At 50.9% G+C, this 12,898-nt stretch overlaps 7 protein-coding genes across 7 annotated transcripts; 3 read left to right on the top strand and 4 right to left on the bottom strand.

The window, feature by feature from the left end:
• Positions 1–677: 677 nt before the first annotated feature.
• PENARI_c001G12541 (mitochondrial 37S ribosomal protein uS8m) lies at positions 678–1,190 on the bottom strand (the record flags this gene model as incomplete). The annotated part of the gene is made up of 1 exon (XM_022627123.1): positions 678–1,190. One exon carries the CDS (start codon positions 1,188–1,190, stop codon positions 678–680), a length of 513 nt encoding a protein of 170 aa, XP_022493534.1.
• A 461-nt stretch (positions 1,191–1,651) lies between these two features.
• PENARI_c001G11040 (uncharacterized protein) lies at positions 1,652–3,286 on the top strand (the record flags this gene model as incomplete). The annotated part of the gene is made up of 2 exons (XM_022626998.1): positions 1,652–1,689; positions 1,753–3,286. The coding sequence occupies 2 exons, from the start codon at positions 1,652–1,654 to the stop codon at positions 3,284–3,286; spliced, it is 1,572 nt and encodes a 523-aa protein (XP_022493398.1).
• A 527-nt stretch (positions 3,287–3,813) lies between these two features.
• PENARI_c001G05407 (uncharacterized protein) lies at positions 3,814–5,835 on the bottom strand (the record flags this gene model as incomplete). Its single annotated transcript, XM_022626553.1, has 1 exon — positions 3,814–5,835. The coding sequence occupies one exon, from the start codon at positions 5,833–5,835 to the stop codon at positions 3,814–3,816; it is 2,022 nt and encodes a 673-aa protein (XP_022493528.1).
• Positions 5,836–6,772: 937 nt separating this feature from the next.
• Positions 6,773–8,351, top strand: PENARI_c001G00647 (Zn(II)2Cys6 transcription factor; the record flags this gene model as incomplete). Its single annotated transcript, XM_022626169.1, has 4 exons — positions 6,773–6,829; positions 6,884–7,435; positions 7,489–7,626; positions 7,689–8,351. 4 exons carry the CDS (start codon positions 6,773–6,775, stop codon positions 8,349–8,351), a joined length of 1,410 nt encoding a protein of 469 aa, XP_022493590.1.
• Positions 8,352–8,435: 84 nt separating this feature from the next.
• On the bottom strand, positions 8,436–9,401 carry PENARI_c001G10503 (uncharacterized protein; the record flags this gene model as incomplete). Its single annotated transcript, XM_022626952.1, has 3 exons — positions 8,436–8,934; positions 8,996–9,128; positions 9,182–9,401. The coding sequence occupies 3 exons, from the start codon at positions 9,399–9,401 to the stop codon at positions 8,436–8,438; spliced, it is 852 nt and encodes a 283-aa protein (XP_022493766.1).
• A 653-nt stretch (positions 9,402–10,054) lies between these two features.
• On the top strand, positions 10,055–11,315 carry lysB (homoisocitrate dehydrogenase lysB; the record flags this gene model as incomplete). The annotated part of the gene is made up of 4 exons (XM_022626720.1): positions 10,055–10,085; positions 10,145–10,185; positions 10,252–10,421; positions 10,472–11,315. The coding sequence occupies 4 exons, from the start codon at positions 10,055–10,057 to the stop codon at positions 11,313–11,315; spliced, it is 1,086 nt and encodes a 361-aa protein (XP_022493611.1).
• Positions 11,316–11,431: 116 nt separating this feature from the next.
• PENARI_c001G06303 (DUF1769 domain-containing protein) lies at positions 11,432–12,453 on the bottom strand (the record flags this gene model as incomplete). Its single annotated transcript, XM_022626625.1, has 3 exons — positions 11,432–11,670; positions 11,722–12,231; positions 12,288–12,453. 3 exons carry the CDS (start codon positions 12,451–12,453, stop codon positions 11,432–11,434), a joined length of 915 nt encoding a protein of 304 aa, XP_022493294.1.
• Positions 12,454–12,898: the final 445 nt, after the last annotated feature.

The following is a 12,898-nucleotide window of genomic DNA, read 5'->3' as shown; positions in this document are numbered from 1 at the left end:
GCTTTTTCTCTGGCAATTCACGCATCAGCCTGGAAGCCCTTTTGGAGAATTTGGATGATCTACCTTACTGATGAGGAAAGTTGATAGAAGATGTAAGTGGAATGCCCGACGAGATGCGGGTCAAAATACGGAGCGGGTGAGATCTGATGGGAAGCGCAAGTCGACAGGTCAGCCAAAGTGGAAAAAAGATAATTATGTGAACCATTTTTGGGGGTTGTCCTTTTAGCCAAAAGGGAGTCATTTTAACCTCACTTCAAAATCCACATGTATGTATGTCCGCATGGTAAGGCCGTGTCCGAACAGCAACATCCATAGCCTGGGTATCCATTTAGCCCTACCGATACAGGCCACATACTATGGCTGTAGTAGCCTGGTTAGAGATATCAAAGGAGAGCATGAACATATTTTAAGTCATAATCTATACACTATTGTCACATTGAGGACAGCTGCACCACCGGCAGAGTACACAGAATGCGAAATACACGCAGACATCTAATATACAGATCCTTGACCTAGGTATTAACCCATACAGTCACAAAAGGACGAATCTCGGCAAGAGCCCATCGCTGCGACTAACCAACAAAACTCCAAAGTAAATGCGAAAGAAGACAAGAAAAGAAAGGGAAACTCCCCAGCGGGCACTCGGGGAACATGTAGCCGCTAGAACAATCGCAGACTTATAGCACACGGCACAGAACCAGCCCACCGAGCTTCTTCTCAACACATTCACGCGCCTCCAAGATCCCCTTGTCTGTGGAGAGGTACAGACTCTCACCGGGCGAACGAAGGCCAGCCACGCCCCCAGCTTCCTTGCCACAGACGACCAGGCGGAGCCCCTCCACATCGATGTTCACCCGGCGGGTGGGCTTGCTGACCATCTTGACCTTGCCCAGGACGGACTCGTTCTGCCAGTACTTGAGACCAAGCCACAACCGCCTTGAGGCAACGTTATCGCGAGTGATTGGCTCAATTCCTTCGGTTGTATCGTTGGCAGCTGGGTAGCCGAGGATGGCATGGGCGGGAGGTGGTGTCGGGCCTCCGCGGACTACGGAGGAGATGTAGCCGGAGTTTTGGAGGGCGAGGGAGAGCTTTAGGTGGAGGTTGCTGTTGGGGATGGAAGTGAGTGCCAGGCGGGCCTTGGTGGCATTGTTCAGGTGCGAACAGACGGCGGCGAGGTTGACGAGAGACATTTTGATGGTGGCACTTGGGCCCTACCGGCGGCCGTTCGGAGAACAAAGGTGTTGTGGAGGGTTGCAGGTCTTTATTAGAGTCGGAAAAGGAGAGATTCCAGATGCGCGAAAAAGATGACCGACTTTGACAAAGCTTGACGTGCAATTGTCTGGGGAATCGAAGACAGGAGGTCGGTGATGCAGCGCCGACTTGCTTGTTGCGATTATTCGGGATGGAAATTTTCGGATAAACCATACTTCCGGGTGATGTGTGGTCAGGTATCCGATACTTTACCGCCCGCTGTGGATGTATGTGATGCCCAGGTCACTAGTACCATCTCATCACATGCACCTCCTAAGCGCCCAACGTGCATGGCGGTTGTAGTCTTACAGTACCCCTCAGTCTCCAAGCTATAAATACTTCTAATAGAATATGTCTTTCTCTTTCCTTACACTTGTCCTTGCGCGTATACCCTAACATCATGCCTCCATTAGCGGGTGAAGAGCGTCTATTGACAGTGTAAGTTGAACTGCCTCCCCGCAGATGAAGCACAAGTCGTTGGATTTGGTCTGATATAAACAGGTTCGCCGATATTCACTACTATTTTACAGAGCCCACCCGGAGACCTTCGCCATACCACCACCGCTTTGACAAGGGCTCATATCTATATGTCTACCACGACGCCTCTCAGAACAAAGCCCGAATTGAGATAGCCAATAACCCTGGATCCCCAGAGCAGGATGCATTTTGCGGGGAGTTGAATCATGTTCACATTCGACACTCGTCTCAATTCCCAACACTCTGTACCCTAACCGTCGATGCACACACCAACCCATCTCAACAACGCGCATATTCACCAGCTTCACCTCAACATGAATGGCGTCTGCCGAGTGGGGATCCACGGGATGATCAGACTGATTTTCGAGACTTTCCCCGTCTCCATACACTAGATATCTACTTTTGGGGCCAGGAAGACGCAACCCAATTCCTCGACACAGCAGAGCAGGTTCTCCCAAGTTCCCAAGTCGAAACAGACAGAGAGCCAGCTCCCCAACCAGAGCAACCCCTAAGCTCAGTGGTCCAGCAACTTGAGAATGTCGCCGTCTCAGACCCGGCCTACCAAAACGGCCAGACACGGAACTCTCGATCCGACACCCAAACCACCGCATCTCAACCACCCCAAGGCCCAGGAATCCCACAAACAACTAGCTTCCCTCCACCTCCCCCAAGCGGCCCACCAGCCGATGAAAACTCAAGCACTGGTCACTCCCCAGCAGAGGAAAAGAAAGACCCAGCGAGCTTCGCCCCGCTGCCATATAACCCTGCCGCCCCAGCAGCCCCAGAACCGATCAAACATCGCGAGAAGACCCCACCCCCAGAAGATGGCATGGACGGCACAGGCCTCGCAGCCGCCGTAGCAGCCGACAACGGCGTTCCCTACACACCCCCGCACCAAGTAATCGGCGGCGTAGGAGGGGTAGCCGGGTTCGCATCTCCTCCACCCTCAAATTCAACACCGGGACTATCCTACGCCGGCCCTCCAACAACGACAATAGGCCCACCAGGCTACGCCTCACCACCGCCTAGCGCGGGCATACAGCATACAGGCTCGTTCTCGTCCCATTCTTCTATCCAGAGTCCTGGCTTGCCCGTGCCGTCTTACTCGCAGTCTTTCCTTAGTGGCGCGGGTAGCCAGCAGTGGAATGCTAGTGCTAGTCCACAGAGATCGGGTTCTATGTCTTTTGCGCCGCCACCGCCTCAGCCTCAGGATCCAAATGCTCGTTTGTATGATCAGCAGGTTTATGGGGGTTCGCAACAGCCATCGATTCAGGATATACAGCAACAGGCTTCGACACCGGTTCCGATGGGTGGGTTCTCGAATTACTCGTATGATAAGGCTCCGAGTCAACAGCAGAGACAGCCCGGTGCATCTGAGTATGATATCCATAGCCAGGCTTATCGGCCCACGGAGGCTGAGGCCGGGTCTCATTATCAGAAGTATGCGCAGAAGGCCATGAAGAATCCTGGGCAGAGGCCGAGGAAGTTGGAGGATAAGGCGGAGCGGCTGGAAAGTGGTGTTAATCGGTTTTTCAAGAAGCTCGAGAAAAGGCTGTGAGGTTTATTTCCTTATGCTGTGGAGAGATTTACAATTGCATCTTGTTTCTCTTGTTGGTGATCTTTGCTGGTCATGATCATATGTTGGAGCGTTTGGTTCTTTTTGATAGTGCTGTTGACGTACACAGAATCTGTGTTCTGCGTGTTTTACATACAAATGAAGTGTTTACTGGTAAAGCTTTGAACCCCGCTGTATTGACAAACCAAGATGCTAAATTCAATACATGTAATGCCCCTAAGCGCTAAGAATAATGTGCTCACAAAATCGGTACAGAGAATGCAGAATAACTAGACAGCCCAAGACATGGAAAGATGAGGAGATGCTAGAATGAAGAAGATAAAAGCCCCTGGTGGGATGAGTGGGTCAAAATGAGGACAAGCCTCGAAGGAGAAAAGAGGACCACGGTGGGCAAGAAGAGAAGAGCCAAGGGATGGTAATCAAACAGATTAAAAAAGATACCAAAGGTGATCGGAAATGCAATAGGCGGAGTTCAGCATTTCTATGAGTGGTGTTACTATGACATCCACCTAGTTCAGTGCCAGAGTAGTGATATCGAGGGCGACGTTGCTAGACTCGGCCTCGGTGGCAGGCTTGACCTCGGTAGGCTTAACCTCTGCCGACTTCTCGGGTTCTGCCGAAGTCTCCGGAATGGTAGTATACTTGGCTGGAACAGTCTCTTCTTTCTCGGGAGCCTCAAACTTGGGACCAGATGGAGCTGCAAGCCACTGGTTGAGCCCTGGCTCAGGGATGACAGTCTTTTGCTCAGCGCCTTCAACTTCGGCAGGGGTTGGGCCTGAGGCCTTGGGCTCTTCGACAGTCTCGCCGGCCTGAGCTGGGCTAGCATCTGCCACCTCGGGCGTAGCGGTGGTCTCGACAGCCTGTTCCTCTTCAACAACCTCAGGGATTGACTCAATAGCCTCCACAGGAGCCTCCACTTCAGCCTCGGTCGGAGCCTCTGCCTCGGCAACTGGTTGCACCTCAATTGAGGCTTCGACCTCAGCTTCGGTCTCGACTTTGCCTTCAGGCTCGATAGGCTCAGATGGGGCCTCAACGACCGGCTTAGACACCTCAGCTGACTTATCCACAGGCTCGAAGGTGGAGGTAGCCTCAATGGGCTTCGCAGCCTGGATAGGAGCAGCAACCTCCTCAACTGGCTTAGCAATAGCCTCGGGCTGTTCCACAGCAGCAGCCTCTGTCTTCTCCACAGTCACAGGCTCCTTGGAGCTGACCGGGGTAGGCTCAACAAGATTCTCCTTCTCGCTTTCCTGCTTCTTCTGAGGAAGCGGGTGTTCACGAACAGGCGCCTTGTTCGCAGCCTGAGATCTCTCACTCTGAGGTCGCAGAGTGGTAGTCTTATGCTTTGAATGGGGCGCAGCGCGCTCGTGAACCCTGCCACCGATGGAATGTCTGGGGGCCTTGGAAGCCGCTGTGGTCTTGGGAACAGGCTTCACGTCCGTCTTCTCATGGGACTTGTTAGCAGAGCTAGCAGTAGGTCGCATCATTCTCGCAAGGAAGCCCTCGTTGACTGGCTTGGTAGTGTGTACATCACTGGTTCGGGAACTGGGCCGTTCATTGGCTGGCTGGCTGGGCAACGAGGGGCGAGAGGACTGTCTGCGAACACCGGTAGACGTAGTCGCCGGCGGCTGAGCTCCGACTGCACTTTTGAGGGTCGAGGGTTTTCTAGTCAGAGTGTTGGTTGTGCGAGTGCTTGCGCCAGTGCTTGCTGGGTTAGTGGGTGCTTGGGTGGGCGCTGTAGATTGACGGGTAGATCTGCTCGTTGCAGTAGATGGCTTGGAAGTTTCCACGGGAGTTGAGCCTCGGGTCGGCCGTGCTGTTGTCTTGGGGTTCAAGGAGACACGGCTCGGCTTGTGGGCAAGAGAGTTGGAACGCTCCTTGGCCACTTCGCGGGCTGAGGGCTTGGAGGTGTTGTTTTGGGATCGTTGTCCGCCAGTCGACGTGGCAGTAGTCGATGGCTTGTTGGCAGTAGTAGATCCAACGCTAGATGGCTTTCTCTTGATTGACGCGTTGGACTTTTGCGAGGGTGTCTCGGAGGTTGTCGACCTAGATTTGGCGGAGGCAGACCCCGTTTTGGGCGCGTCTGGCGACTGGGGTGCAGTCTCGGAGTGCGCAGGGGGCTCCTGGGCAGTGATATTTGGTTGCCGCTTCGTTTGGAGAGTTTCCGGTCGACCCTCTGCCATGATCTGAGCCAAATTCGGGTTCTCGGTGTGCTCTAGATGGCTGGCCGGGGTAGGAGAAGCCATGTTCTGCCGACTCGACTCCACATTCACCGAATTGATTTTCGGTCCAAATATTCCAGGGCTATCACTCCGTCCACTTGTTTTTCTCAATGGCGAAGCTGGGTTGGATTGTAGGGCCCCTTCCACGTTCACGAAGCTGGCGCGGACCCTGGACAACTGTCGAGCTGTCCCTGAGGTATCTGATGCAGCGGGAGATCTGCCACGGGAGGGCGGGGAGGTGATCGGACTTTGGCCTTCGAACTTGGCCAGCAAGCTGCGCACGCCAGGGTGATGGGGGTTGTTATCGGACATTTTGCTCAGGCTCGGGCTCGAGCAAGGGCATGTATAATGAAGGGGTCAAGGAACGCGTCTGCAGAGCACAGGGGCGAGGTTGGGGGAAAAACGGTGGAACTGTGACGGTTAATCAGTAAGCTGCAGATCGCACTGCATGTCCCCAGTAGGGTTCAACACGATGAATGAAGGTGAGGACAGAATGAGCAGAAGGGAAACTATTACATACATCGCGCTAGTGCGTACTAGCGCCAATTGATCGCCTGGAGTTTCAGGGGCTTCATTACTCAGTGTGATGCCACCTAAGGAGTCCCGAAATATCCGAAACACGTCTGGACACATTGCAATATGATATGATTCAGTAAGGGGAAATATTGCCTGAGGCAAGTAAACATCTTACCTGACTGACTGTATTGACTTTGCGTGGTCCACAAGTCCGAACCTTGGACCTTATTTCCGAATCCATAGAGGCTTAACATTAACATAATATTAAGCTAAAACGTGCTAAGGTTCTATGCAAATGATCATATTTTCTAAATCGAATCTGTTGCGATCGACAGGTCTATGCGGGGTATCGGATATCCCGCGTGGCTCGAGGTATGTAGGAGAGATTTAGATCATGAACAGCAAGCAGTACGGAGTAGTTGAGGTTATCGATCTCTAAGATTGTTAAACTGTGTACATGTAGTTATGTTTGGATGAAAGCTAAAGCTAAGGGCTTATATGCATATCCTCCCACAGTACCACATCCCTGCAGGCAATTTCTTCTAGCATACCTTAGTTTATACTAACGTTAACAACATCTCCGTACTCCGTACATCAGGCCAAAAAAGGTCAACTTTGCTGTTGTTGGCGTGGCCAATGAGAAAGCAGTCTGACCGCATACACGTGACAGTACCACATTCTCGTATACGAGGTCTATCTATCTTAGCATCTATCCTCTTTATGATGATTTAACATGGTCGGTGTGCCTCGCAGCAATGGCTGCTTGCGCTGCGTCAAGCGTCGGGTGAAGGTGAGTGTCCCGCAAATACAGCGGAGCCTATATTAAGTTACTCATACGCCACAGTGTGACCAAAGACTTCCTGGATGTGCCAAATGCGAAACATACGGCCAACCGTGTCCTGGATATGATAGAGGCTTTAAATTCATTACTGGAAAGCCATATCGGGATCGACGCCGTCCAGCAAGCGACAAGAAGGATGGAACCCCCAAGAGTGCAACCTCCAGTCCAGAAATTGAACTTGAGTCTGCCTGTCAGACTCTGATCAAGAGAGAGGAACCATATTCTCTAATATCGTCAGATGTGAACGTTATGCAACATCTGTGTGTTCTTATTGATGATTTCTCTCAACCAATCACCCCCAGTACGACGCATGTTGTGACCCGCTGGTTCGGGTTTCTTCCATCCATTTATGGCCAAAATCGGGTATTGGATGCTACCATCAGATGCTTCACAGCACACCATTTTGGACGCCTTGCTGAGAATCTACAAATGGTATCATATGCCCGATTAGCTTATGGGGAAGCTTTGCGTGGACTACGAAAGTCTTTGGAAACCCCGGCTGAAAGCTTATCGACCCATGTCTTTTGTGCAGTCGTATTGCTGTGCATGTATGAGGTAGTTTATCCCATCAGACTTGCCTAATAGAAACATATGCTGATCATACATAGTTGTTCACCGACACTGATGACCCAGAGTCATGGATGAAGCATGCCAAAGGCCTCAGTCAGTTGGTCCAAATCCGAGGACCAGACAGGTATTCCAATGCGCTTGATATTTCACTACTGAAAGCCTCACGAGGCTTAATTGTATGTTATCCTATTTATTTTGAAACATGGATTTGCCTTTCGGTATGCTCATACTACGGCAGGTAATGCACTCGATGTTCTCAGGCGAAGAGTGCTTTTTGGTGTCAGATGAATGGCACGAGAAGATGCGACAACAATTCACAACAGACTTGCCGCCCGACCTACACCACTGCATCGAAGTTTTCTTTGCATATTTCACACATGCACCGAGTCTTGTGCATAAGCTCTATGGCCTGAGACACATGGATGTGGCTAGTGCGGCAGCCTTGCAAACAATAACCGAACTTCTCTCGAAAGCTCTCGAGATGCAGGCGAACCTGGCCATCTGGTACGAGCAGTTTTCTCAAATCGCACCGCCTCCATTTGAGACCCTCTCTCCAACAGGAGATGAGCTATACCCAGTCATCCTCACATACACAGATGTGAACCAGGCGACCATTTATTGCGGTTACTACTCTTTCATGGCGATCATACATGAGATATTGAAAACGTGCTGCCAACCGGGTCAGCATGCAGCCATGGTAATCTATTTCCGAGACCAAATTTGCAAATCAGTCGAGTACACCAGCGTTGGAATAATGGGTCCCTATCGAATGGGGTTTCCTCTCCGTGTGGCGTTTGAAATTGCCGACCCGGTGACAAGGTCATGGATTTTGAACCGCCTGGGGCAGTTTTCAAAGATTTACGCAGCGGCCCAGCCAGAGAATTACAAACCAGTCCTTTAAAATATGCAAATTGCATTACTAAGTCAATATAGACACCAACAACCCTGGCCAACACACCAACAAATACCAGCACACATCCAGACCTCAATTCCCAGGCGATTCCAAGTCATCGTAAACCATGTGCTTAGCAAAGAAAGATGGCATGACGGGCTCTGCCACACCACGAGCGACCAAAAGCAACATGACAATAATGATCTCCATCAAAAGCCCCATCCCAACCAAAATGCCGATATCACCAGTGGCCGGATTGAACCTGGGAGGACCATATTCCAACAACAGGAAATAGATAATCCGCACCAAGAGGAATGGCAGAGTCAAAACAGTCACAACAGCAGCGCGGTGCCCAGACTCGGGAAGAAGTGTTCGCGATTTAAATGCAAGCCAAGCTACGAGACAGCACACATAGGCGAACGTGATAACAAGAACCACTGAGCCAGCTTCTCCCAATGCATGCATGTTGATACACGCGCCCACAACTGCTAGGACGATGGCGGTGAGAATCGGGAACCGGAAGAAATGAAGGGCGAATCGTGTCCACTTGGACCATTTTGAGTTACCTGGTCCAGATTCTCCAGATTGTCCACTAGAAAATGAAGTGTTAATCTCTCTTAAGAATCATTGGGACTTTACTGTCATTGACATACCATCGCAACATGACCAAGCTAACTTCGAACAATAGAGGCGAGAGGCCTACACTTTGCAAGGCGGATTCGGCGATAAGCATTGGTTTGTTTGGGTGTGAGGTGGATAGTACAAGGGCTGAGCCAGCTATACGGACTGTAATATTGTTATTGTTGGATCTCAGGCTGTGGGAAGTATCCTTCACTTACTCTGTGACAAGACACCAACCATACTCCACCAAGAATAGAGAACACAACGTCCAATGCTCTTGTTCTTGTTGTGGTGCCAGTACCGCCGCTCTTGCATGAACCTTGTACTGAATTGGCCAAGGTGTATAATGGAGTATATCACGATTTCTGCAATGGCTATATTGCGCTTTCCAGTTGAGATCGGTGAGTCCGAAGAACGGGATAGGATATGGAGTGCCATGATGAATGAGTTGTCTCAAAAATGTCGAGCTGAATACTTGATAAAAACGAAGTATAAGATTGGGTGTGGAAAGAATCTAAGTAAGGGTCTTTAGTCTGTTTAAATATCTTCTCTCATCCTTGAGGATTCAATCTCTGTCGTTTTCCTTGACTCTATACTTGTGGACCCACATCGCGGAAAGTGACCCATTTAGGTTTAGCGTGTATATGCTTCGCTGAATCCGAGCTTAATGGCTGGCAACTTATGGTAACATTAGAGAGAAAAAAAGAATATTCAGGGGCTGAACGGGGGCGCTACAAAAGTGCCGCCTAGTCAAAGGTTATTCACGTTCATGCTCGCGATGAGTGACCCTTTTAGGTAGTACAGATGCATATCCACAGCCTGTGGTTTTGCGGCTGACTGTTGTTCCTGCACTTCACTGGCTAGACTAAGGTCAAAGCAGAATCATGCTGTCTACAATATTTCTTCCTCTCAGTTTTTGGTCTGTCAGGGAAAATGAAGCCTTAAGAAGCCCATAGGTTCCATCACGACATCTACTCCGGACCCCGGAGTACTGCCGGATCAATGATCATCCGAGCCCGCATACAAAATGAAAAGCTCCGATGACGGCGATTGTCGATTCCAGGAAGCAACTCTTCAATAAGTCTATCAAAATGGCTGCTGCTGCCCGGACACTTCGCATTGGTACAATTGCCTGGTTTCGCGATCTCATTGGTCAATAATTGACTAACAGGATCATATAGGTCTCATCCCCGGAGACGGTATCGGACGGGAGGTCATCCCGGTGGGTAGCTCTTTCGAGTTAAGGACAGAACCAATTGGCTGACTGGGGTTTGTTGGTATGATATAGGCCGGCCGTAAGGTCCTTGAGTCCCTCCCTTCGTCCCTGAACCTCAAGTTCAGCTTCGTCGACCTCGATGCTGGCTTCGGCACTTTCCAGAAGACAGGAACTGCTCTCCCCGACAAGACCGTCGACACCCTGAAGAAGGAGTGTGATGGTGCTCTCTTCGGTGCCGTCAGGTAAGCAACAATGCCCTTGCAAAACACGAACCGGCTAACGCCGTCAACAGCTCCCCGAGCACCAAGGTCGCCGGCTACTCTTCCCCCATTGTCGCTCTCCGCAAGAAGCTCGACCTGTACGCCAACGTCCGCCCCGTCAGAACCACCGTCGGCAGCAGCAGAGGCAACCCCATTGACCTGGTCACCGTCCGTGAGAACACCGAGGACCTCTATGTGAAGGAGGAGCGCACCATCGAAGGCCCTGACGGCAAGGTCGCCGAGGCTATCAAGCGTATCTCCGAGCGTGCTTCATTCCGCATCGCCACCATTGCCGGTGAGATCGCCCTTAGCCGCCAGGCTATCCGCGACGCTGCCCCCGGCACCTCCACCCGCACCCAGCCCATGGTCACCATCACCCACAAGTCCAACGTCCTCTCGCAGACTGACGGTCTCTTCCGCGAGACTGCCCGCAAGGCCCTCTCCGCCGAGAAGTTCTCCTCCATCCACGTCGAGGAGCAGATTGTCGATTCTATGGTCTACAAGCTCTTCCGCCAGCCCGAGTACTACGATGTTATTGTTGCCCCCAACCTGTACGGTGACATCCTGTCTGACGGTGCCGCTGCCCTTGTTGGCTCCCTGGGTCTCGTCCCCAGCGCTAACGTCGGTGATAACTTCGCTATTGGTGAGCCTTGCCACGGCTCTGCCCCTGATATTGAGGGTCTGGGTATCTCCAACCCCATTGCTACTTTCCGCAGTGTCGCTCTGATGCTCGAGTTCCTGGGTGAGGCCAACGCCGCTGCTAAGATCTACACCGCTGTCGATGGTAACCTCGATGACGGCAAGTTCCTTACCCCCGACATGGGTGGCAAGGCTACCACCCAGCAGGTGTTGGACGATGTCCTGAAGAGACTGTAAGAGAAAACTTGTACATAAACCATATTTGCAGTTGGTTAGCAAGGAAGCCAAAATTGTTTCTTGTATCAAATGATATCTATCACTGTAAAGTAGATATAGCCAAGTAGGAAAGCCTATCACTCAACATCAGCCGCCGATGGCTCCGATTCCCAGTCAAATTTCCCCAAGCTGCCCTTGTCGTCGGTCTGAGTGTACCCTTGATCCGGCCCGTTATCACGTAGGACAACCGTAAACATAATAACAAGATACACCCGGCCCGTTGTCGCATCCTTAAGAACATAACGCAAGTCATGATCCTTATCACTCACATACTTCATAGCATGGATAGTAATACCAGGAAGCCGGACAGAGAAATCTACCAATTAGCCAAAGCCCAGACAGCAAGAAGCAATTACTGTAAACTCACCACTAAAAGCCAAATACGGATTCCCAAAATCAACCAGATACAACCTCCCAGCCTCAAACTCAAACTCCTTCCGATTAGCTTCATTCTGGAAGAATTTCTTCCTCGAATCCGCATCAGGGAACATCCGCCGCATCTCAGTAGCCTCCTCACCATCAGCGCCCTCTTCAACAACCTCATTATGAAGGGTCGGCAGCTCATCCGATTTGCCCATCTTTTCACCAATCCGGAAATAATTAAACGTAGCCAGTGCCGGACTAAACAGATACGGTCTATCGGCGTACGCATCGCCATCTAGACTCGGGTCGAGGGTCCATTTGACCATGCGCAGGGCTGCGTTGAAGCCTGGCGGGAGGATGTCGCGGATTGGTCTGTCGAAGTCATTGCCGAAGACGAGATTGTTGCCGTTTACGGATTCTTTGAAGATTATTGAGAAGGATATTGAGTACTGGTCTTTTGTGTGTAGTGGATGTTCGAAATATGGGCTTGTAGATGCTGAGCCCTCCGGGTAGCCTGTTTGGGTAAGGACTTGCTCTTTGGTGGTAGCAGAGGAAGAAGATGTTTGTTACCTGTGTAATCTTGGATTCGCACGCAGAGACTGATTATTGCGTGGTCGTTTTCGATTCGAAGTGTCTCGCCGTTTACGGGGACCACTTGGTGAGTGTTCGGATCGTATTCCGGCCCTGCTGTTACCCTCAGGCGGTACTTGTGGGCGTTCGTTTCTTCGTCGGCCATCTTTGGGATTTGTTTGTTGAGTATATTCAATGTGGTTTACTGGAATAGAAAATTGTTGAACAGGTATATAGAGGGTCGGAGCTAGGAAATTACGCCCAACAACGTCATCGTCAGAATCAAGTATAGCGCCAAGACTAGTGCTTAACCTAAACCTTATAAACATAGCCATTTTGCAGCTGACTTTGGTTCTATCTGGCGCATTTTGGCAATACTGTAAATTGGACCCCAATCTTACGCTTATACCTTGACATCATCGCTTTTCGGAAAAAACACCGAGACCAAAAGTTGATTGGAGCAGCGGCAAGTAGCACCAAAAGCGGTTAGCGTGTCAGGAAGTAAAGGGGCCGCCAAGACTCTGCGCCCCAGGGCTGTGATGGAGAGACCCTTGATCTCGAGGTATATAAGTAATGAGTCTATATTCTGAGAGTAGCACAGAAGCAAATAC

This window comes from Penicillium arizonense (assembly GCF_001773325.1).
Source record: "Penicillium arizonense strain CBS 141311 chromosome Unknown PENARI_contig001, whole genome shotgun sequence".
Taxonomy (NCBI): Eukaryota; Fungi; Ascomycota; class Eurotiomycetes; order Eurotiales; family Aspergillaceae; genus Penicillium; species Penicillium arizonense.
This window is presented reverse-complemented; position numbering and strand designations above follow the sequence as displayed.